Below are 26728 nucleotides of genomic sequence, written 5' to 3' on the forward strand. Positions count from 1 at the left end.
AATTTTATTGAAGATTAGCCACACACAGGAGATGTACTACGTAGAAATTTTCAGAGAAAAATGCAGGCTCGACCAGGACTCGAACCCGATTCAGTCCATCCCGACTTTTTTAAAACTGTAGTTATGATGAACATTAGACATATTCTTTATTTTAATAATCCAATATCTATAAAGCCCCAATCCCACCACTCACTGACATAAATGTTCTCCATGAAGGCAGCCCCGGAGGCAAAAAAATGAGCGATCACGACCCCCCATGAAATTGTCCCAAAAGACCGAGAAAATAAAAATCGCTCACTTTGCCCTTTTTAAGGGTGAAATTTGCCCTTTTTCATGTCCTTAGCAACCCGTTGCAGCACACATTGTTTCCTTCAATTCTTAATTGTCTAGCTACATTATATTTCTCACAGATCAACAACAGATGAATCCACTCCTGGTTAGAAAAGGTGCCTCAAGCAAGACTGACATCTACATAAGGAGTTTCAGTCCAGATACAATTACGTATAGGCTATATTGATAAGCTCAATGCGAAAATATTTACATCGTGGTTGTTTTAATTAAATCTTTAGAGGTATAATAACAAACAATTATTTAGAGTGTTTGCGGTGCTTGTTGTTCACCATGGAAACGGACGTTGCTAGGGAACTGAAAGAAAGTTTACTTTCACCTCGAAAAGTACTGTAAGTGAATTATACTAGAGATTTCATATTTCAAAATACGAGCGTCAGAATTTATTTCAGAGGCAAGGTAGTAATTTGAAGGGAATAACAATTACGTTTAAAAATGTGAAAAATGACAAAAGACGAAAATATTGCAGTTCCAATTTAGTGTCGCTATTGAATTCATTTACGCAAAACATCCATCTAATTATATTGAAACGGTTATTACTTACTCAGTTTATTATTAAGAAATTAGACAATAATACTTTGAATATTTGTACCTTATTAGAGCCCATACACACAAAGTTACTTTCTAACTTTTCAAATTCGCGAACTTATACACTTGTTCCCCTTCATCCAATACAACATGCAGACATTTTACCCCATCTATAATATGATTGCACCCACAACGGTGACATGTCCTTCCCGGACGTATGAACATACTGTTGAAGTACACCATCCCGCCTGACAGATATTAATCTTGTTGCTGGAAGTTACGAGATTAATGGAGGTGCATGAGAGAAAAATTGTGCTGTTCCTGTGGGTTTTTTTTGTGAGTTTCGTTATGATGTACAACTTTGGTTCTTTGTAAATTGCAGAATCAAGATAAATACATTCTGAATTCATATGTTAAAACGTAAGTTCTGTGTTTTTGTTTCTATTTACTGCAAATCTTAATGTTTTCCGTGCCCTGGGAGGTATCACGCGTATACCAATATACAGTCTCATGTTGCTCATTCTCAATATGTATTGAGATAAATACTGTATATTTTTATGGCTATTAATATCCTATGGTTGAACCTGGCACGACCATGTCAACGTGGCCGAAGGTCACGCATGTGAACGTACAACACGTGGATGTATTTTTTTAACATAGAATTATCATGGTTGTTCAGTGTTCCTGGTATTAGAAAACAAAACCGGCCTCAGTGATGGAGTGGTTACACTACTGCCAGGGTCTCCGGGTTTGAATCCAGGGCATGGGTGTTCCTTGTGTGTCCCTTCGTCAATTTCAGCATGTCATTGCTCATCCTCATCGTCGCGACAGAAAAGCAATGCAAAATAAAACCTAATGCAATCAACCTCACAGCATTTCTGATCCTCTCTTTGTTGCGCATATTCGGATCTAACCCCTCCCCTTAAAAAATATTGGTACGGGCCTTATAGTAACATATACAAAATAGATAAAACACGAATGCAAGACTACTTTATTGGCAAATAGGAAGCAAAATTAAATAAAATCTAAAAATTAATATAAACATTACAACTATTTTGTAATATATCTACATTTATAACATGTAAGCTATAACTAGGACACTGAAGTTGGGTCATTGTAGGCCAGAAAAAGGTGGATTTCATTTGTCCTTTTTTGCATTTTTCCGGGTTTTTGGCTTCTTGGTCCATTTTTAGATTTTTTTTTAGGTCTTAACGGCTTTCTTTTTTCCAATCATCAGTTCATCACCTCTTAAACATCCATTCTGTAGTAAAGAAATAAATAAATATATTTGAACCATCCATGAAACGAGAGACAAACATTTTTGGACGACTGAAGCAGGTATGATACAAGGTCCTTTAACCGTAACTTGTCTGGAAGGTCGCGCTGTAAGTGGCAACTTTCTCTTGTTTTGAAGCTTTCAGTACGGTGTATACGACCAGACAGCACGCGCCTGCAAAGATCTCAAGTCAGATAAGGAGGTGCCGCGCATATTCATTAAATATGTAATTAAAACTGAAGTTATTAATTAATTTGGATCACATTAATACGTCCTTTTTTCCGTTTTTCGGTACTTTTTGATATATTTAGGTCTTTTTTGGCAATTTATAGATCTTCAACTTTCGAACCCAAGCTATAACAGTTATATATAAACACATTTTCGGATCTGCCCCCCTCTCAAAAACATCCTAGGTACGAGCTGCCATTGGGTATTGAACCCGGGACCCCTTGATTACACTACGCTACCACTACGCCATCGAGGAGGCGGTTCCGGGTTCGAATCCCGGCATAGGTGTTGTTTCTGAGTGTCCCTTCATCAATTGCATCATATCACCACTCATTCGCGATTAGCCAACAGTGGCAGAAATGGGAAGTAAAATATACCAAATCAATCAATGATGGCTTGTTCCACCTCCGTGGTTAGCGTAACACGCTACGAAGCCGGGTTGCTTGGTTCGAATCCTGGGTAAAGCATTGTATGCGTGTTCCTTTATCCATTCCAGCAATTCATCACTCATCTTCATTCTCGTAATTAACCTAGATGTGCAGAAACGCGACGTAAAAATAAGAAAGCGTAGGTTCACTGTGGTCTTATAAGCAAGGGGTACTGCGTTCGATCCTGAGAAGTGGTTCGTATACAACTTTAAATGAGGGTCCTGTCAGGATTAGCCTGTTCGTGCGTTTAAGTTAACAAAAAATATTTATATTAAAAATATTGTTAAATTTTTATTACTTCTTAAATATCTAGTCCAGAGGAGCGTTACACAGGATGATACCCCCCTACACACACACACAAAGCTTTTCCCTCCAAATCTGTGTGTGCACACATGCCATGATGGCATATGGGGTGATGTGGAGGTGTAGAGCTCCACATACTCTTGATCTCTGTTGGGATGATGTGATCGGCATCATGTTCGGCTGCCTTTGACCTCCAGGTACCAATTTACGAGGATAGGTGGACCTCCGAGCCGCACAGGAACAGAGAAATGACTGGAAAACTTCCTGGTCCAGATCACCTGCCCCGGGTTTCGAACCCACGTCTTCCAGTGGTAGCCAGATGCTCTACCAACTGAACAACCGCGGCCCATACAAGATACAAATGAGGAAATACAAATATTAATGCACCATATAGGATTCTGGGAGGAATGGGAATGTCTGATATGGTTAATCACAAAACTAATTACAGCATTGCATTTCTTGGAAAAATCTAATGTGTTTTGATACCCCACATGGCCCCCTTACCATTTGAAAGAACTGAGCTCGATCCAATATGGCGGACATCAAGATGGCGGCCATGTACCGAAAACAGCCTCACACATGGGCCTCTTACCACGATTCTGCCATTACCGCATCCGTTTCAGAGGGGGGAAAATGGTGTTCCGAGACTTTTGAATCACCCCGTATAAAAAACAAGCTTGTGACAGCAGCCACCGACAAGGCGTCTGAAACTTTCCCAGCGCGTTACGTCATTGATTTTTCTCCCGAGTCGTGTAGGTTCGTGGCCGTGGACCACGAGGGATGTCAGAAGTGTTGAGAGACGCATTTTCCTCCGAGGTGATTGATGGGCACTTAACGCTCAGCATCCCCTCCCCTCGCTCCCGTTCTTTCGGTCGGAATGAGTTGTGCAAAACTGCAGCCGGAAGTCAGCCTCTTTGCGGAAGCTCTCTTTCTGTGCCGAGATACAATCAGAGGCTGTGATGCCTCGATGGAGATTTATCTCTCCCGGGATATGAAAGAAGGACCTGCCACAAGCTATTCAATAGCATTTGGTATGTTTTTCTGCATGTTCTTGAGGCTATAGCAAGTACTCACGCTGTGACATAACTGGAAGCCTTTTCCAAAATGAGTTTGATTAATCAAGCAATATGCTAAAAGGAGGGCTGCTATGATGCATCTCCTCTAATATTTCCCACAAATATAAGCAAGCTTCTTACAAGTCTATCTGAACAATTGCAATGGTATAGCAATTGAAAAAGATAAAGAGTCCAAGAACGTAGGCCTCCCCGACGGCGCAGTGGTAGCGTCGTCGCTTTGTAATAGAGGGGTCCCGGGTTCGATACCCGGTGGAGGCATATAGTGGTTCGAATCCCACTTTAAACTGTAGGTCCAGTCCCGATTAGCCTTACTGTGCATAAAGTGGACTTATTCATCAAATCAATCAATCCAAGAGCGTAAGTGAAAAATGACAATGGTTCGTGCCCATTGAAAAAGACAAGAATCCAATCCATAATTGAAAAATAACAATGGTGCGTGCTCATTGAAATGGATATGCGTCACACATAACTTTTCATCCAGTCGGTCGTCAGTTGTCAGCTAAAAGGTAATATGCTTTTGCATCATTTTCACTTGGGTCCAAACTGAACTTCCATTGCTAATTCTCATTAACAAATAAACCAAAAGAAATTTATTGTTACTTGTTTTAGAATCTAATAATTATGTCTTAACTCGAAGATACTATTTAATTATCTTTCCCTATTTGTATACATTTAATATTAAATAATTAATATTGTCGTACTGCGCCATCTATGGAGGTGAAACAGTAACTTAAGACTTCTGATAGTCACTTTAATTACATGTTTGTTGGTTTTCATTGCTTTACGAGCCCGACCCTGTGGCCGAGTGGTTAGCACATCGCGCTGCGACGCCAAGGGTCCCGGGTTCGAATCCCGGTCGGGTATGGTTGTTTGTGAATGTCCATTTTCATCCATTTCATCATTTCATCACTCATCCCCATCTTCGCAAATTAGCCAAGAGGCACAAAACGCGAAGTAAAATAAACTAAATCAATCAATCAATCAATCATTGCTTTACGACATTTCAAACGGTTTACTCAAAAGACGCTACTACCAATATGTACAGGAAAACTAGACTACAAAAGGTTTTGCATGGAATGGCTTCTCCAGTTTAGGTTCTCTCTTTTAGTCTGCGCTGCATTTTACAATATTTTCATGTTTATGACTTTCCATCTCTTGTTAGCAGTGGCGGTGATTAGTGGGAACAGGGGTGACGCTTCTCCGTTCGACCAATCAACCTCCACCCCAGAAAAGAAGAAAAAGTTGATAAAGAACGACTACGGGTGCTTTGTGGTATTTCTTGCCACCCCTGTATTGAGTGGATCAGAGATCACATGATCAAAATGGCGGCAAAGGTGAGTCTCTTTTGGTGACACAGGATAATTAAATCTGAAAGTATGACATGTCACGGAAACTATTGCAGTGGGCACAGTCACGCTACATTACGATACAGGATGCTCAATAAGTCTCGAAACTATAGAACTTTCACTGTTCAGTTTGGATTCTTTCAGAGGTGAGCCAGGGTTTTGAGTAATCAGGACCTGCACTCAGACTGTCTCGAAACAGACAGCTGAGTAAAACTATGATTTACCAGTCAAAGAATGAACAAAAGAACAACGTAAGTCATGTGGTTCCAGACTTACGGACAACTCACGACCAACAAGTCAATCATATCCGTCGTTCGCTTTCATAGTGAAGGATTATACGAAAGATAGTTGCAAGGTGTGGCAACCTTTCCACATACGTGCATCGACAACCAAATGACAGTTTCGGACAATGGATCCCACTACACTCGTGCCTAACTGGGATAAAAGTGCGCAGAAGATAACTCCACCCCATAATACAACGCCCTTGCTCTAAGCCCCGCAGCCAGGCTCGTAATTCTGCCCAGGATTTAAGCTTCTTTTATCTCATCGCAGCAGCGAGCTGCTATTTCTCCCGAAGCGGCAGCTCTTGGTAACAGTTAGAGCGAGATAATTTTTCTCGCAACAGCACCAGTTGTAACGAAACAGCCACTTTTCTCGCAACGACACCACTTTCATCACTTGAGTGACTGTCTCAAAAGGTCAAAGATAAGAAAATGCTATTGCTAGAAGGAGGATCTGTATATTACATACAAGTTACTATCAAAACCTTCGCAAACTGACGTAAGATAGCTGTGAGTAGTTTCTAAAGGTGTCAGTAGATGGCAGCACAATCCAGCACGATGATATTCAGTTAGCAGTCGCTAGATAGTTGACGAAAACATGGGCAGCTCAGTTTGAAAATGGCAACTATGGACGAGAAGTGAAGTTGGAGATGATATGGGTGTAGGAGATGATTTGAGCTGACAGGCGAGTGACGATAGCATAGCAACTGCAATAGGATAGTTTAGCCTAGAGCATAATAAATGATCGGTTCGAAAAGTATGAGCACGATGTGGTAGCAAACGTTTCGCGGATGATGAACAAGGTAGATAGAGATGATGAAGATGCTGAACGTGAGGTGCGACTGTGGCTGGGACAGCAGCCCAAAGACTTTTATGCAGCACGTTTTTGGAGACTGATAAAGGGGTGGAATAAGTGTATCAATATTGGTGGAGATTAAATTGAAAAATAAAAACGGTTTTCAAGTCAGCATCTCACTTAGTATTTTGTAAAGAAAAAAAAACAATTTGTGCCCTACTTACTGACTTACCTACGTATAATGTATACAAATATACGTACACTACTTCAATTTTGTAAACATATATGTAAATTGTAATATAATTAAGCCTTGTTTCCATATTAAAAACACTAAGTTGCTGACCAAGGCAGTTTATTAACATGTAACGTTTCAACCCTGTATCAGGGTCTTCCTGATTAAAAAGCAACTTAGTGTTTTTATATATGTAAAATAAACACAACATGGAATATACAAACTTCGTATTTCAGTGGTTTGGTTTATGAACTGTTCAAATTCCCCTTTACAAAATATATTTACATGAAACCTAATCTCGTAGCAGAAAATTACCGGACGAAACCACCCATATCGTTGGAACACAAGATGAGAAATTCCACGAGAATGAAAATGAATCCGGATTCGAGGTGAAAATTTCACAACACCCAATATCACAGTCAATCGACAAAAGGTAATTACACTGTTCTCTAATAGAGCTAATTTGGTCAAATCCGGATTTGGCATTGGCGACGTCAACGGGTGACAACACGAAGCTTCATCACAAGCCTAAATTGATCAGCAGTCGCCGAAAAAGTGCCCCAGGTCGAATGTTACATTGGAGGGAGGGAAGGCAACGTTGTTTGTGAGAACTAAACAAATGAACTCACTAACAGTTTCCCACTTCCCTGAAAATAAGGACTAGGCTAAATAGTATAATGAATGAACCGATTCCATTGCCATTAATCTCCATGATTATAGCCAAGACCAGTCTCTGGGAAGCCGTTAACAATAGACAAGCCCGGGCAATTAGCAGCCCATTGGGTGAGAATGTGCAAGGGAGATTACTTAATTCTTTCCTGCTCTATAACAGGAAATAACTAGGATGCACCACGTACTCTTATCTGAAGCTTTTGTGTTAAAAGTGAAATAACGTAAATTTGGACTTTTTACACTGAAGTGTATTCTGTGAGCAATTCTCAATCATAAAGTGAACCAATTTAGAGTTACATAATATTGGCCATATTGGAAAATGTATATTATTTCAGATGTTAAGACTGATTTAACCATCCATGAAATTGCCTCTGGATAATTACTAACCTAAAATAGAAGTCAAATTCTCTCACCCCCTCTGTCGGCCGTTTAGACCATGATAACTCATGAGCGGCTTGCGGTGGCTGCAGTATCTTGAAGATTTATGCTAACAGCACCAAACCTGACCTGCCCAACCTTATTTCTGCTATTAGATGTATTTATGTGTAGGTTAGGCAAGCCAAGTTTGGTGCCTTTAGAATTTATCCTGCGGCTGCTATCTGCCTAACCTAATCACTAGGGACATTGAATTTTCGCAATGCGCGAAATCGCGAAATGTGAAAAAAAGATGCAATTTTGAACATTCTGCACGTAACTACGCCCCCAAAGATGAAATATGCATTAGTTTTATTCGCGAAGTAATGCGAAATGTGTGCTTTTCCACGAAATGAAAGCTTTTTCGCGAAATAACCGTGAAACATCATCAAATTAAGTAGAAAACACGCAAAAAACCGGCAATCGAGGTTGTGCGCGCAAATTGTCGATTTGTAACGAAACGTTTGCCTAAAGTTTCCTACCACTTGCAGATGAAGAACGTTTTATCTTCGGTCACAACAGGAACACGCTGCAAATTGGGATCTCCCATGCACATAATCTCAGTTCGAAAACTTCGCTCCCTGTCAAGCTGCATCCGTTTCTTCCCCCGAATGTCTACTCAACTTCCAGTTTCATTGAACTTGCTAGCTGTAGCAGCGATGAGATTAGTCTGTTCCCGCACCTCAAGGGAAACAATGGTGTCATTTGTGTTCAGTCATGAATGAATTTTGTTTATCATCATGTGATTTTCAACATGTGTTTGTGTATGTCCAGTAGTGATTATTTTATTTGTTGGACAGCAAGGATACTATCCTTTAAATACATACAATGAATAAATCAATTGAGATATGCAATTTAGAAATGAAGAGATTTTGTGTTGATGTTTTCTTTTTGGTTGGACAGCTAAGTATTTGTGTATGTGTACAGTATATAAAAATGAAGTAGTTCATCAATTTATAGCTCTTTTGTATGTTGTTTCCTCTCATGATGAAAAAGTGTGCCAATTTTTTTTTCCACCGCTGGTATATACCGCTGATCTAACATTTTATTTACCATAAATTTGTCTCCCTACTAATCACGTATGCAGCTAATAGCAGAAATAAACAACCTGCCTAATCTATTCACATGCTTATTTCTGCTTAGATTCTTACTTGAGTAGGTGAGGCAGGTCAGGTTTGGTACTGTTAGCATACAGCTCCAGATTGTTACAGCTGTTGCTAGCGGATAACTCCAATATTTTAGCGGCGACATGTTAAACCTTTCCTGATTGGCTGCTGTAAGGGCATGCTGTCACGTGCAGCACGTAGCTACCAATCACATTAGCTCCTGTTCCATGAGGACGCCAAAGATGGTGCAGGCGATAACATGTATGCGGAATGTGGTACGAATGAAGAAGCGAGGCACACTGAATACGCTATCGACCTCCATTTTCTTGGATCGCTTTGTTGACTGTTGGCGTCAACTTGATCTGATAATTTGATCGTATCGGTTTCGAGTGACGTTTCATAATTAAAATGATAATCAAGTGACAGGCGGGAGAGCCTTTGTCATGGGAACGCCGCAACGCGATATTGTCAGATCGACTGTTCGGTGACCGTCGAATAATGAATCCTCATTAACAGCCATGTTCATCAAAATAGGGATCAGTTACCGCGACGAGAGAAAAGAATGGGGGGGGGGGGGGGGGGAGGCAGCTGGACAAGTCTCTGTCTCGTCTGGAAATATTGAGACTGCTATACTCTGTCCCGGTAGCCTATGGAGCAAGCGAACGAAAGCAAGACACTGCGCAAGTATAGATGACGCGTTTACTTATTTAACGTCCAAGATCTGAAGAGAGCGGCCGCCACGAACGTGGTCGGTTCTGCTCGTCTACTCCACGTGGAGTCTCAGTCACATGACTGCGGATACGCTGTTGCCGTACTTCGCAACTTCAATGTGGAGACCGTGGGAAGGTGCTTGTCCGCGGAGGGACAAAGTGGCGTAGAGTAGATGTGTGGCAACACTGTGGGTTGAATGTGATCGTTGCAGCTGGTGGGCGCGCTCCGTCGACTTCAAAACCAGCCGGTCGTTAACGTAGCTAGCGTGTCGACTATAGTAACTCGAGAGGGCTACACCAATGAACGCGTGCAAGGGAACGAGATTGCGTGGAGGTGGAAAGAGACTGCAGCTACCAGCCTTTGCAGCAGCGTGTACTGCTTCGCTCCGCCCACTCGCTTTCTCCCCTTCTCTACCGATAAGGGCGGCATTGCTCTACAGATTACGGGGCGAAGTATAGGGGAGTTGAGAGGGTGTGGAATGAAAAAGAAACATTAATATTTTAGCCACTAAATCAAATACCAATCACCTTTTAGTAGGCGTCTGTGATAATATGCAAATGAAACGGAAGAATACTAGCGGCTTGCTTCATTTTGCTTGATCTTAGCACAACAACTACGTATTTCGAAAATTGAAAGAAGCAGCTTCTTCAAGGGAGCCAACAATATAAAGTTTTCCAATAACAATGATATGATTTTGAAATGAACTGGCAACTATGCTTCAAATGTTATAACTGTCACTAGTTGTCATTTGTGTTTAGTATACTGTGACAATTCATCATGGCTAAATACACGCTTCAAGAACGTTTGATTACACTGTCCAACAATGGTTTTGTTAAAAGTAAAATTTCAACGGTTCTCTATGTTTTGCCACCTGCCGATTCCGAAAATGAGGTCAGAAATCGTCAATCACCCACCATTTTTTTGTAACAATAAAAATATAATTCTGCATTATTATTGCAGCATGCTGTCCATAACAAGCTGATTGGTAGGCAATAATTAAATTTTTTTTATGTCTTTGCTGCAACAATACACTAATAACTTTAGGCCATTGATGTCTGAATGAATGACAACAATTAAAATTGTTAAACAATCCAACTGAAAAATTTGACAACAATTAACTTTTCAACACAATGCTGTGATTTAACTGTTATGTCTACTTCTCATATCAGTAGCAAGTTGTCTGGAGGAAAGAATCTTTTCCTGAGTGTTCTTCAGTTTCAGTGAGTGTTTTGAAGCAAAGACGGAATCATGTCAAGAAGTTGCGTAAACGACAGTAACAATTTCTGTTATATCTATCTATCTATGGTGTGTTGACCATAAAAGCAAATAGGAGAACATTTACTCCTCACGTAAGAAGAGCTTATGAGTGTTACTTTGACAATAAGATAGACGAAAACAAGAAATGGGCACCTGATATCTGTTGTGCGAATTGTGTAACGCTTTCGAGTAGTCATATGCCTTTTGGAGTTCCTATGATATGGCGGGAACCTAAGGATCATATAACAGACTGCTGACAAATATATCTGGGATAAATTATATATCAAGGCATACAGTGACATATCCATCACTAGAATCAGCAACTCGACCGGAGCCTCATGGACCTGGAGTTCCCATACCTGCTCGACCAGATGACATAAGTGTAACGGAAGAAAGGGAAAGTGTTTCCATCAAATGTAGCGAATTGCATAATGATCCTGATTTTGTGGGGAGTGTTTCAACAGCTGAATCTCACTTAATAACTGAAGAGGATCTTAACGATTTAGTTCGAGATCTAGAGTTAAGTAAGGGTAAAGCAGAACTGCTTGCATCGTGATTAAAAGGATGGCATTTGTTGGAGAGTGACGCTAGAGTTACTTTTTTCCGGCAACGCCAAAAAGACTTTGTAGATATGCATTCTGAAGATAAGGATCTTGTTTTCTGTTGTAACATCGATGGTCTACTAGAGTCACTAGGTGTTGTCCATAAAAGTGAAGAATGGCGTTCGTTTTTAGAGTCTCCGAAAACAAGTTTGAAAGGAGTGCTACTGTACAATGGAAATAAATATCCAAGCATTTCCGTTCCATATTCCTGGGGCATGAAGGAAAGTTATGAAAACATGAAACTGTTATTAACAAATATCCAGTACTGTAAATACTCTTGGCAGATATGTGGAGATATCCTAAGGGGAAAGCAACTAGGTTACACCAAACTTTGCTGTTTCCTGCGTAAATGGGACAGCAGAGATAGAAAAAATCATTATGTTAAAACGAACTGGCCGAATATACTTCACTCATCGCAGGACAGGATAATTTCCTCGGAAACTACAAGTCAGAAAATTACAGAGAACTTGTTAGTAATTTTATTCAGAACCATCATGCTCTGGGGTGTAATATGTCTCTGAAGATACACTTTTTAGACTCCCACCTCGGCTTCTTCCTGCAAAACCTTGGGACAATGAGCGACGAACATTGAGAAAGTTTCCACCAGGAAACTGGTGAAATGGAAAGGCGCTACCATGAAAAATGGACTCCAAATATGTTGGCAGATTTTTGCTGGACACTAAAAAAAAGATGTTCCTCAAGCAAAGTACAGCCGAAAATCAAGTTCGAAGACATTCTAGATATGCCATTGTGAATAATATTGCATCGTATTACTATGAGGCTATATAAGATTTGTATGTAACCTGTTACTCAAACTTCATGGGTGATGGAAAAATTATGTAATTAGATTTGAAATCAGCACATCAAATTCAATTAGAATCACCCCAACTTCTCTTTTAACAGACAAAAACTTCAATTTTGTTGGACAGTGTTATTATACAAAAAAATATGAAAATAGACGTTCTATTGAACTTGAAACGGATCATACTTTTGGGCAAAAAATTATCTTCTCAGATGAAGCTCATTTCTGGTTAAGTGGATATGTTAACAAACAAAATTGTCGTCTTTCGTGTGAAAACAATTCACAAGAGATTCATGAGAAGACCTGCATCCGCAAGAGATCACTGTATGATGTGGCATCATCGGACCATTTTTGACCATCGGACACGTGTCACAATATCGCTTCGATCATGTCGCGTGGTCTTCGACACAGAGAGAGCGAGAGATAGAGGAGAGAGAGAGAGAGAGAGAGAGAGGAAGGAGAGAGATATAGATAAAGAGATAGAGAGAAATAGAGAGGTAAGAGAGATAAAGATAGAGAGAGAGAGGAGAGATAGAGAGAAATAGAGAGGTAAGAGAGATAAAGAGAGAGGATATATATATATATATAGAGAGAGAGAGAGAGAGAGAGAAAGAGAGAGAGAGAGAGAGAGAGATACAGAGGGAGAGAGAGAGAGAGATAGAGAGAGAAGAGAGAGAGACACACAGAGAGAGAGAGACTGGGAGTACAGTTTAAAGTGGGATCCGAATCACCATGTGCCTCCACCAGGTATCTAACCCGGGACAACTTGATTACAAGGCATGACTGTACATGAAAATGAAGTTAGTAATAAGGTGTGTTTTATACAGCGTATATTGATACACTTGTAGGTTTAATTGTATCATCTGCATATATGCTGCATAAAGAAACAAACTGCCGAAGTACTAAGTGATTGATTGATTGATTTAGTTTATTTGACTTCGCGTTTTGTGCCTCTTGGCTAATTTGCGAAGATGGGGATGAGTGATGAAATTAATGAATGGACATTCACAAACAACCATGCCCGAGCGGGATTCAACCCACAAGTGTCCGTGACTGTACAAGAACGGGAAGTTTGTTCTCGTTTTCAGCCGTTTTCAAACTAAAAGCGAGATGTGGCACTTTAAAGTATGAGTTTGCTTACAGCACTATTTTGCCCACACCACCTTCCTGAAGTGTGACAAGAAGTTATTTAAGTACGGATCCTCGAACGAGCGAAGAGCAATTTTCCCCGCGACTCGCATCGCATCGCGTCGCTTCCTACGAGGACGCGTATAATTAGACACTTCAAGCTCGAGGCTCGAGAGGGATTCTACCTCACCTTGCAGTAGGAAACATGCCTCCTTCAGGTGATATGGGGAGAATCATTCAGAATTTCAACGTATTCTCTCATCCAGGCTAATGGCGTGGGATATGCCCTTAAAGACTCACCAACTCAAGTTGACGAATGTCTCATTCTCCGAGCAAACCCAACCTATTTCCCTTTTCGATTCGCCTTCAGGATGCCCTGAAGCCGTTCTGGAAATGAGAACACATCAGTCTTGAGGGTTGAAGACAGCCACCTCCGTGGCGTAGTGGTTATAGCCAGGGTTGTTAATGGTCCAGGAACTCATAAATTCTAATGGGTTCTATTGGTTTCCGCTACTGGACAGGTACCTTTTTTTTCTCACACAATTTAAATTCGGCCCAACTTGCGTATTGTTTCATTGAAAAAAGGTTCCTGGACCGCATTTTAATTGTTCCTGAAAAAAGGTTCCTGGAGTGTATTTAAATTGATCGGGAGAAAAGGTTCCTGGACCGAATTCAAATTCATTCTGGAAAAAAGGTTCCTGGACCGAATTCAAATTCATTCCGGAAAAAAGGTTCCTGGACCGAATTCAAATTCATTCGGGAAAAAAGGTTCCTGGACCGAATTCAAATTTATTCCGGAAAAAAGGTTCCTGGACCGAATTCAAATTCATTCCGGAAAAAATATTCCTGGACTGAATTGAAATTCATTCCGGAAAAATGTTCCTGGACCGAATTCAAATTCATCCTGGAAAAAAGGTTCCTGGACCGAATTTAAATTCATCCGGGGAAAAATTTCCTGCCTGGACCGTATTTAAATTCATCCGGAAAAAAGGTTCCTGGTCCGTATTTAAATACTTTTCAGATAAAAAGGTTCTTTAGGGTCTGGAACCCATTTACGCTTGCTGATTTTCTCCCCTGGACCGGAATTGAATTTATTTAAAATTCACGGACCTTTAACAACCATCCTTATAGCAGCGTGCTAGGACGTAAAATGCTCTGAGTTCGAATCCCGCCACGGGTGCTCCTTGTGAGTGTCCTTTCATCATGTTGGAATCTCCTGAGGGAAGCGTAACAACTTTCCTCCTCAGATTTCAGTCTGTGTATGGGGCCACTCACCATCGTGAGGAAATTGGGAAGCTACGAATGAGTTGGGTAACCCGCTCATGGAAACGTACAACAATGAATTGGGGTTCGTCGTGCTGACCACACGTCCCCCGTAACTAGTTGGATGATCACCCATCTCTGGTGGAAGTCGGTAGGTAGGCATTAGCCCCCACAAGGGCTTTTGCGTCACGGGTAAAACCCATAGAGGGTAAAGGAGGGGAAGTTCGCCACCAAAATGCTTTTCATTTTTTTCCTTCTAAACGAATTGGGGGAGAAGGGCAAAATTTATAGGATACAAAAAGTAGTCATTGTGAATTATCATCAATATAAAATAAATACTGTGTTACTTATACTTATGACGTAATATTAAAAATACTAAAATGAGAAAAAGTGGCGAAATTCTCGCCAAATGCTGGGAAATTCGCCATATAACATATTTATCATTTTATCGTCAGTTAAGTGTATGAAATACCAAGTTGTTGCCAATAACTCAGACCACAAAGTGTAAAAGACCTACAAATGACAATACAAAACTGCTTAAAAAGATGCAATACAAACATGTTTAAGAAACAAAGGCTTAAATGTTCATATGCATTGTGAACAAGTTGTGTGTGAAAGATCGCCTGTAAGAAGGAAGATTCGACACATTTTCTGTTTGGCGAATTACCAGCAAATGCATAGTGGAAAGAAAACAACTTATGTTTACTTGTACATGCGCGCTTTCCAAAGTAAATCTTTTCACGACATTCTTAAGGTTTGAGGTTACGATATCAATAATTAAAAGGAAGAAAAATAATTCTTATCTGCCACAAAATGACACTTTCCAAAGTAGTATTCCAATTCGGCACCTTTCTTTTGTCTTCTGTGTAGACGCATCTGCGCATTCCAAACTGTACTGCTTGCTTGCTAGTTCGCTCACCACACTGCAGATGTCAGTGGAAAGAAGGCACATGTTACTTGATTTTTTACAGGCATCAGTGAGTGTTTCCAACGTATAGTTTCTATCTATGATTACAAAAACCACAAGTATGGCGAAATTCCCAGCATGGCAAACATCCCTTCTTTTACCCTACGAGAATTTGGAACATTAATTGATTGATTGATTGGTTGATTGGGTTTATTATACTTCGCTTTTCTGCCACTTGTTGTCTAATCGCGAAGAAGAGGATGAGTGATGATACGATGAAATTGATGAAGCAAGACTCACAACAAACACCCGTGGCCAGGCCTGTTTTCGAACACGGGACCCCTGGCGTCGTAGCGCGCTGTGCTAACGATTACACCACGAAGGTCGGTCGTTCTGGTCTGGTCTCTTTCCAGTTGCTTCGCCCTCGTTAGCCTTCCTAATGCCTACATTTCTGCATTCTCCTTTACGTCATCTCTTCGCAGTTCAATTATTAATTTATTACGGCTATATTTTCTTTATCGTGATCCTCTTACGTCACTCGTCTGACGCTGACGTAATTATCTCTCACAAATACTTAATTCAACGATTCTCTTCATAATTTTCTTTTATAAGTCTTCGTTCTATATTCCAAGTTCGGAGAAGGATTCAAGACTTGGCATATTTCCTGTCTTATCTCCTTTCTTCCTCTCTGCTTCATTTCGTTGCGAAATGCACGACTTTAAATCCTAAAAAAATACTCGTGAGAACAAGCTAGTTGGAGAACAGAGTTATGCAACCAGCATTGCAAAGCAAACGGGCGGATTGCATACCCTGCAAGGATATCCATTGCTATTTATACGGACACAAGATTGCAACAGGAGTACTCACCCGTTGTCCAATGCATTCAAGAACACTAGTCACGTCAGTCGTACGTGAGAAAACATGTATAGTGCAAATTAACACTTTACATTCGGAATGCAAGTTACGTTAAATATCAAAAGATGGAGCTGTTCTCCTATAAAGTAAACTGTCACATTTATTCTGAAAGGTAATGTAAATACATCAATATCCATCGAAAATAGTTCATATTGTTTACACGATGCAATCACGATGTGAAAAGTGTACCTTTCGATGTCAAAAAATAAAATCACACATGTTCTACACGAAATTCACTGGCATGAGAATCATGAAATAAATAGTGATCATATGTGATTGAAAATTACCTCTTCGATATATAAGTAAATATAAAGAGTAGTTCTGCTGTTGCAGTAATGCAAGATCAATAAGTCATTGTCACAAAAATGAACATTTTAGCGTCCCGTTTAACGTTTTTAAAAAAAGTCTAATCAGAGACTCAAAACAATGGACTGTCTCTTCGATTTGGTGTTCGATTTGGTGTTTTTAAGTCCACTTTATGCGCAGTAAGGCTAATCGGGACTGGACCTACAGTTTAAAGTGGAATCCGAACCACTTGTGCCTCCACCGGGTATCGAACCCGGGACCCCTTGATTACAAGGCAATGACGGTACCACTGCGCCATGGGGGAGGCCTAATGGACTGTCTCTTATCTTTGGTTCTGGAGTTGTGTCAACAAGAAAAGAAATGATTGATTAAAGTCATGCGGAAAAGCAACGACAAGTGTACACTCCATGCGCGCGCAGCAAGCAGTCCCGCCAAGTACAGAAAATTGCAGCCAAAGTTCACATAATTATTGACCTACCCTCGTATTTACAAATTCACTGAGAGGAAAAAAAAAAAATTGCTTACTGTTACACATTGCTTTTTACAGTACTTACCAAGGCCTACGTTAGAAACCCTGAGCCCACTCTTGCCGAGGTTCCGGTACCGGAGGCCGGGGGTGACGGAGGACTGGCGGCTGACCAGAGGGCCGTGGGTGGGCGCCGTCGGGGTCTGTTGCATCTCTTTGGAAGGCTGCGTTTGGTGCTCGTTCGTCGTTTGGAATTCTTCCATGCAATCCATGCTCGCGATAGGCGCTCTGCAACTGACAAACAGGTAGGTAAGAACACGTGCTAAACATACAAAGGAAAGTACTATGGACAGTCATAAAAACCTTAATTTGCTTTCCTCTCTTATCTAGTAGATTTCTGTGTGTAGGGTTTCATAAGTTTGCTGAATTTTACGAGGGATGATCGGAAAAAAATGTTACAAAGCATATAACTGTTGTTTTATTCACTGTAACGTAACGAATATTTATGTGTAAATTAATAACATGTTTGACTTGTTGCGAGTTTGAGGACTTCGGATTCTGACCACGTATACCCGAGAAGCGGACATTTAAAATGGTGACTCGTCTAGAAAATTGGTCAAGAGTAGAAGTGAGGGCAGTGGTGCGGTTCCTGTGGGCCAAAAACGCTACACCTGCTGACATTCATAGGCAGATTGTGGAGGTGTATGGGGAGGGGGCAATTTCAAGGCAACATGTAGCGAAGTGGTGTCGTGCCTTCAAAGAAGGACGGACCAGTATTGTTAATGACAACCCTGGACACAGCGGTAGGCCCAGTACCTCAACCACTGACGTGAACTGTGCTCTTGTGGATGAGTGAATTCGTGAGGACAGAAGAACATTACGCTCAATATCAGCTGAGCTGGGTCTACCATTTGGTTGGCTGGCCACCATTATCTGACATGTGATGATGTCAAAAGAGCTGCCTCACGGTGGCTACGAGAACTTGACGCGGATTTCTGTGCAACCGGTATGGAAAACCTCATCTACCGTTGTGACAAGTGCTTGAACAAAAAATATAATTACATCGAGGACTAGTGTTGAGTGCCCTCTATCATCAGGTGCGTTGATCTTCCAGCTATGTCTAACACATACGCCATAATAGGCTTTGTAACCTTTTTTTCGATCATCCCTCGTAGCACAGATCTATTACTGATCTACATATATTCTCAACTTTGAATTTTTGAATTTCAATTTGAATTTAAAGGTTTGGGTGCGTCAGTACTTAGACTATTTTGCACCCGTCACATTATACTAAATAGAAAAATTGCAATGTCGTGTTACTAAAACATTAAAGTATTACAAGGCCTTAGATTTATCATTGCCATTCAAGCTATATAAAATGATTGAATCAGAATTATGACAACAAATACACTGTAATCATTCCGGTATCACTATTTTACCCATTACTTCCATTACATTCTACAATTACATATCTATGGGTATTTTATGTATGTAATTATTGCACAAGTGTTTGTTCTTGTATGGTGAAAGACAGGAGAAGGGGCCAGATTGTTTAATTTCATTATTGCTTAAGTTATTGATTACTTGTATTATCGGTTGATGTATGTTTATATATTTTCTAACTGTATTGTTTTCTTTCTGCCGTCTGTAATTGGAGGTTTACCTCTGTTGAGAGCAGTACATAAATAAATATTCTGACTTTCGTTAAAAGCTGGGGACTCAGCACACACAAGGACAAAAAACAGGACAACACACACAAAATTATACTGGCCATAGTGCCAGTCGCCAGAGCCTCGTTAGTCTGCAGTCCAGGGTGTACTACGTGGAAGTGAGGTTGACAATTGGGTATACTACTACATGGAAGGTCATCCTTACACCCCATTCTTAACTTTGAGTTAGTGCCTGCATACCTTAAGAAGAATAAGTCTTTGGGGTCAACGTGCCGTCACTGCGAACTTTTTTCCATCTATCTGCCTGCGAACTGAGGCCATTGTCAAACGCTCTCCTCCATTAGTAAAGTTGCTGGTGTGGTAAGCATGGACAGCGTTAATGATTTTTCATTTGCCGAGAATTTTCTGTAAGTTTTAGGCTGACAGAGGGCAAAAAACTACTCCTCTTCAGTGTTGGAAGTGTGTATAGGAGGCGCCATCTTTAAAATAACAAAAATGTTGTTTTGAAGCTTACTTGATCAGTGTTGCAACCTTGAGGTAGTTTTGCAAATAACAGTTGATACCTCATGTAAATTTGAGCTGTTTACAGTTTGTCCTGTACAGGACTTTGAAGGTTTTCATTTGACTCCTGTAATACTTATGGACATTAATTTTACAACTTGTGTTTTTTTTTCAAATATTGCTGCTAATGGAGATTGTTTTTTCACACCTGGTGGAGATTGATGGAAATTGATGAAATTTACTTGTAGAATATTTAAGATTTTGCTTCTTGAAATTGCGAGCAGAGAAATTTTGGTGGAAACTATGTACTCGCTAGTGGTCGTTTATTTCAAAAAATTGCCCAATTTGTACAAATTAATATTTCCTACAATCTGCGGTGAAAATGTGAGACTTTCTTCCAGCAACATACAATAAAAACATCTTTCTAGGTCAACAACCATGTTCTAATGAATGCAGCAATCTAACCAATACACTGAAGTCTTTGCGAGGAATTAAAAATTAGGATTGTCATAAAGCATAGTTTCTATGCTTTAGTCGATTTCACGAAAACAATTTCACCTTAGTATCCAGAAAAGACACATGATTGGGAACAGAATTTCAAAATGTAGCTCCCCCATAATGCAAATTTTCAATTTAACAATATAATTGTTGTAAAGTAATTGTTGACAATGTTACTTTTATTGCAAAAAAGGAACTCTTAAATAATTTATTACAAAGTAACTTAAATACTTCCAAACATTGCTTAAAATATACACCTTTATGCGTTGCTGTTTATTTGTCCGAACTGGGAGCATATACAGTATGTAACATTCTTATTCGTACACACGGATTTTTAAAGAAAATGCTTTAATATCTGAAAGGAAATACACTCTTTTGAAATTGTTTCTTTACAATTCAATAACAAATATCATTATGAACATAAAATCTTACCCAAATTCTGTATAACCAATGACAATAATAAATTAAATGAAACTGAAAGAGAAACATGCCATTTTTTGTACAACTTTTCTATTCGTACACTTAATAATATAAAAGAAATAAGTATATTCAGAGCAAATTGACTGACAGTTCTAGTACTTTGATGCGTATCCTTTGGCTTTAATTACTGCTTGGCACCTGTTCTTCAGAGAATTAACCAGTTTCCGACATGTTTCAGAGCTTATTTTATTCCACTCGGCTTGCACAACAGATTTCAACTCTTGTTTGGACTTGACGCCTGCTTTATGGACTCGCCTCTTCAAAATTGCCCATAAATGCTCAATGGGATTTAAGTCTGGACTTTCAGCTGGTGTTTGTAATAGTTTGGGCACATTCGATATTAGCCAATTCATGTTAACTCGCGCCTTATGCTTACTGTCATTGTCTTGTTGGAATCTGTAGATAGGCGGCATGTCCCTTTTTTTGGGCACTCTTGTTTTACATTGTTCTTCAATATGTCCAAATAGACATATGCATCCATGATACCATCAATAAACTGGATGGTACCAACACCTTTGGACGACATACAGCCCCAAATCATTAATGACCCACCACCACTGTTGGAACTGTGTTAATGTGATCATTGTCTTTATTTGATTTTCTCCAGACCCTATTTAGCCCATCTGACCCGTATATATAAATCTTGGACTCGTCTGACCATATGACACTATCCCAAAATTCCTGGTCCTTGTGGATGTGCTCTTTCTTTCGTGGTATTCTACCATGATATCCATGCTTCCACAAGGCACGTCGGACAGTTTGATCGGACATCATCTTGTCAGCAAATCAAATCATTAATGACCCACCACCACTGTTGGAACTGTGTTAATGTGATCATTGTCTTTATTTGATTTTCTCCAGACCCTATTTAGCCCATCTGACCCGTATATATAAATCTTGGACTCGTCTGACCATATGACACTATCCCAAAATTCCTGGTCCTTGTGGATGTGCTCTTTCTTTCGTGGTATTCTACCATGATATCCATGCTTCCACAAGGCACGTCGGACAGTTTGATCGGACATCATCTTGTCAGCAACATTTTCTACTAACGGTCGTAACTGAGGAACACTTAGTCGGGGTTTTCTCGCACTCTTTTTAAAATAAAGCTTTCATAACGTTTATTCAACCGTCTCTCTTTTGGTTTTGTCGGCACATTCTGTGTGGAATCTTCCTCTCTAAATTTGTTTACTTATATGTATTGAACTGTGGAGTGTGATTTATTGACTGTTTGTCCAATTTTTCTTAACGAATAACCTCTAAGGGCCAAATTTATAATAACATCCTTCAGATCGAAACTAAGTTCCTTCACCTTGCCCATTTCGAACTCGATGATAGATAGACGATAGGCCTACAACAATACCTATGCCAGCATTCCGCTTGGGGAGCGCGCCTGCATGTTCAAACTTGTTACGAAGTTGCAAACTGCACGAAATAGCGGTGGCGCTGTATGCGAGGAAGATTGAAACTCTTGCCTGTACGAATAACAATGTTGCATGAAACAGCGTGTTTTTCTCTTTTCACACAAATTATATGTTCTGTTTATACACTTTGAACATACATTTTTATTGACATTTGTTGGTGAAACCTTCATTAACATTAAATTCCAGGTACATATGAAAATGATTATATTTACTAGTACATATGACATTTTTTCCTCGGAAATTCTATGTGTACGAATAACAATGTTACATACTGTATCATTTTTCAACAGTTTAACACCAGAATTCTTATCTTCATCCATTAAGCAAAGCAATCTACAAAATGAGGATTGCTGAAGGGAACTTAACAGAACAGACCTAACCAGTCACATCTCAGATGTCTCTCAGTGATAAGTAATTTGATTCTTGTGCAACCGTGAGATATGTACAACGCCAATGCACACATTAATGTCATTATATCTGTTGAACCCGACTTCGAGTCACAGAATACTCAACTGATGATAATTATCTAGACAATTCCGGCCAGATTATACGAGCGAACCTGGCGGCGACCTCACTAACTAATCATGTTTAACTCTTGTGCTTCAATGGGTTATTTATCTTATCATGATTGTCTGCTACGTGCATTGGAGTTGTAATTTTGGGTAAGATCCCTTTGTCTGACTAACTACATAGAAACTACCCAACGAAATTACGAAACTACTTCAAAACAAACACACAAGGTTACCGATAAGTTAAATTACCTGAACATAACCTAACAATTGAAAACGAAACACATCCAGTTGTAAGTTCTTTATCAAACATTTCTTTCAGTGCATCAGGATGAAAGTGAAATTCATCTTCCTGTCCTGGATCGTCATTGTCTGAGACGACTGATTTCGAATAATCAATATTTTTAAGCGTACACAAATGATTCCGCTTATTTATTTTTAAAAGTATATTTAGCTTACTATGGTAATGCCAGGTGGCCAGAATTAAAGTTGTCATACTCAGAGCCACCTGTAGTCAATTTGAAGCAACGGATTGCTTTGAAACTTGGGGGAAGCGAATACTGACGACAAAATAGTTCCAATATTCACCACCAAGTGGAAATGTGACGCATAAATGTGGTGCACAGTACACAACATCGTGCGACCATTGATCATACTGTCCTACTCTTGCAAAGGGCCGTTCACTGATAGGACCATTATTGAATACTGCCGTACCGGCATTGCTGATACTTCACCGCCACATTTCGACCTGGTGGTGAAAATTGTAACTATTGTTTTTACGTCAGCAATCGCTTCCCCATGATCTCCATAGCAAGCATCTATACCATGTTTCAGCGCAATTTGTTGCTTCGAATTGGCTCCAGATGGCTCTGAGTAGGGCAACTTTAATTGTGGCCAGTGTTTAGCCTAAAAGTAGATCACGGATCTTAATACGGAGCATTTTGATTCAACAAATATGATCAGATGGTACTCATACATGACGAGTAAGCTTTTCCAGTCTCAAGTCTGCAAAGACGAAAATATAATTAGTCTCTCTACCTAGAGGAAGCCCTCCATGTGACGAGCGAAACCTGAATATTCAATTGGATTTTTGAAGTGAATCTAATTAGCACGAACTGGCAACTGTGATGTAGCTTTTGAATGGCCGTTGGACACAGAATTATATTGGTACAGGGTAAACGAAGTTAATAGCAGGGGGTGCTCGTTCGGCGGCGCAGATCGTATGCGCAGTTGTCTGTGGATGCATTACGTCATCGTCGAAACGCTCGGCACGGAAAATACTGGTTCCTTATGCAAATATTGAGATATTTGACAATGAATATCTTCTAAAATATAGTAGCACGGGAAAAGTCACAAATTTTACTGTTAAGATTCATCCTTTCTAATCAATTTATCACAAAGTTGATTCAAATGTGTAAAATGGTTTTCAAGAAATCGTGTTACGAAGGAACCCCTGTTTTGTTCTCTCCAGGCTTCCAATGTAAGGGAGTTTTAACTTAAGCGCGTTGGATTTCTTTTTGCTCTATGTTTTGAAATAAGATTATTTTGTTCTTGTCAACTGAAATCATGCCTAAATGCTATGGAAAGCTGTGAAAACTATTATCAGAAAACTAACGGAAGAAATCTAAAATATCACAGCTTGATTGATATAAAAATGTGGGATTGCCCATTTTTGTGAAAAAGGCATTGTGCGAGATCTAAAAGCAGAACTTTTTAATATTGTATGTAAATGTAAGGGTGTAATAAACGTGACTGCTTCCCGTAAAATATCACTGCACTCTCCACGTTTCTCTTCTGTCTTTTCTTTGGCGCCGTCAATAGCTTTTTTATATATATATTTGTCACATATTTGTTTTAATTAGTATTCTACTCGTTCCGCCACCTGAACGCAGCAGCTAGGGCTCAAAGGGCAGTGCAGTTACACCGGAAGAAGGCTCGGAAATGGCAGGCTTCAGAAGTTAACTCATCCAAATTAAGTTAAACAGGTATCATAGTTCACAAATAATTTGATTAAAAGTTTTAAAAGTATCTGTTTTATTTAATAGCGTATGAATTGGTGCATTCTTCTCCAGCATAGCTATAGGCAGTGACCACACTACGGGGGGGGGGGGGAGGAACGCCCCTCTATTCTCGTTCGACAATTTCTCTCTCTCTCTCTCTCTCTCTCTCTCTTTTATCTGCCCCAAGTAAAACGACAAAATAAATAAATGAATGAATGCTCTTTTAGCCAAAATATGCATTTTTGTGTCGTATGTAACGGAATAATAAACATGATTGCCTCGGGAAAATATGATTTACCCCTCCATCTTTACTATTGCGCCGTCACTAGCAACAACATATTTTGATTTCTATTGTTCCCACATATTTATTTTAATTTTAGTATTGTGGATCATATTCCACTGTGTTACCTCACGTAGCCAACCCCCTCCCCCACAAACGTACGATTTCAGTTGTAAGTTTTTGACTAAGCTTGTCAAATGTGCACTTACATCTTTGTATTCTTGAGCCATTTAAAAAAAATCATTTCGCCCCTTCTTCTGGACTATTTCATAGCAAAGTTTTCCCACTGGAAGCCAATTTGCAGATCGAGATCCGGGGCTATAGCCTTCCCAAGCCACCGTCCCCTCCAAATACTCTCTTGGCCTCATGAAAGAAAAATATATGTATTTCTACGAAATATTAATTTGACTTGGCAATTTCTTTTTTCGCACAGGAATAAGTTTTAAATTTTAATAGCTTATAAATTTACACTAGCAATTTTGAGTAAAGGTTTTGCGTAACCCTAAAAGTACATTTGGAGACTGCAAGGTCAACTCTCGACATTTCAGATATATCAATAATTTTTATCACATCATCTTGTAATAATTATTTGTTACTTCAATAACCTCCTCGCAAATGTTTCTCGCATATTAAAACATATATGCCATTTTCTGTTTATTTCCTTGTAATGCTGACCTCCGTGGCGAAGTGGTTAGCACAACGCTTTACGATGCCAAGGACCCTCAGGTTCGAATCCCCACCCGGGCATGGGTCTACTTTCCTTTCTTCAATTTCATCATATCATCACACATCCTCATCTTTGCGATTAGCCATATGTAACAGATAAGCGAAGTAAAATAAACAAAGTCTATTCATCATTTTTTTAAACTCTTTAATTATTGTTTAGCATGCCACGTTTTTGTTAAAATTATATTACGATTTGTAAAATGACGAAATTCTAAAGGAGAACACGCAACTTTCTTTGTAGCGCATCGGTCAGAAAGTTTCAGGAATATGGATTTTCGAAATACTTTTTTTCACATGTACTTTGCCCCCTTTTAAAAGTAGCACGTTTTCAATTATGTTACTAATCATTAAAGGATGCCTCAATACCATCTTGGAGGATGACAATTATTATTTTCCCCCTCCTAAAAGTTATAATATACTTTCGCTCTCCGAATCTCCCATATAAATGCTAGGAGCCGTCTGCTTCAGCCGAGGTCACTGCTTCTCCGGTGACGTCACGCGTTCGTGCAAGATCGGCAATCTTCGGATGGCTTTACCTAATCTCTATATACCTTGGTTAATAGTAAGTCGTGTTTTATACAGCATATATTGATACACTTGTAGGTTGAATTGTATCTTTGCAAATATGCTGTATAAAGAAACATACTGCCGAGTACTAATTGAGATGAGTGTACACTAAACTATTAAAAATTATTGAAACTGCGGTACAGTCGCATTAGTCGAAAGCCTCCGAACATACACATGTAAATAGTGATAAATTCAGGGGGGTTCCCGGGGAGGGGGGGAGGATGCCCCAGACAATTTCAATAACCAGGTATAGAATTCGGGCAATAGCCAAGATATTTGACACTATAGCTTTTTTCATTCACCTTAATGTCTTTTTTGTTATAATATGCACTGTTTCAGTCTTTACAATTAAAAGTCAAAATAATGAACGAATTTAAATTATCGTTCGTTTTGATAACTGCTAACTAGTAATACAGATGTTTTCTCTATTTCAACCTTGTGTATTGCCGCCTCTCAACATCCACACACAAATATATTAATAATGTAAAGGGTTTATGTGATTCCAACATCTAAAAATTATAATTCAATTAAACGGTATACGTAATATAATTAAAATATTTCATTTAAGGTGCTGAGTTTCTACTTACAATCAGAGGCGCAACCACGAATTTTTGTCTGGGCGGGCGGGGAGAAAGTGTCAGGATAAACGTACTAATAATAATAACAGTGTTAATATTTTAAT

General features: G+C 39.5%; 1 protein-coding gene across 1 annotated transcript in view; it reads right to left on the bottom strand.

Moving 5' to 3' along the window:
- Positions 1-26728, bottom strand: part of Hk (potassium voltage-gated channel subfamily A regulatory beta subunit hyperkinetic) — a 419600-nt gene that overhangs the window by 141466 nt on the left and 251406 nt on the right. The window contains exon 3 of the mRNA XM_083132479.1: positions 17480-17685. Within this exon, the coding sequence (XP_082988605.1) occupies positions 17480-17685 (206 nt within the window). The remainder of the gene's footprint in view (positions 1-17479; positions 17686-26728) is intronic.

The sequence above is a fragment of the Lepisma saccharinum genome, chromosome 12 (genome assembly GCF_977018435.1).
Source record: "Lepisma saccharinum chromosome 12, izLepSacc3.1, whole genome shotgun sequence".
Lineage (NCBI taxonomy): Eukaryota > Metazoa > Arthropoda > Insecta > Zygentoma > Lepismatidae > Lepisma > Lepisma saccharinum.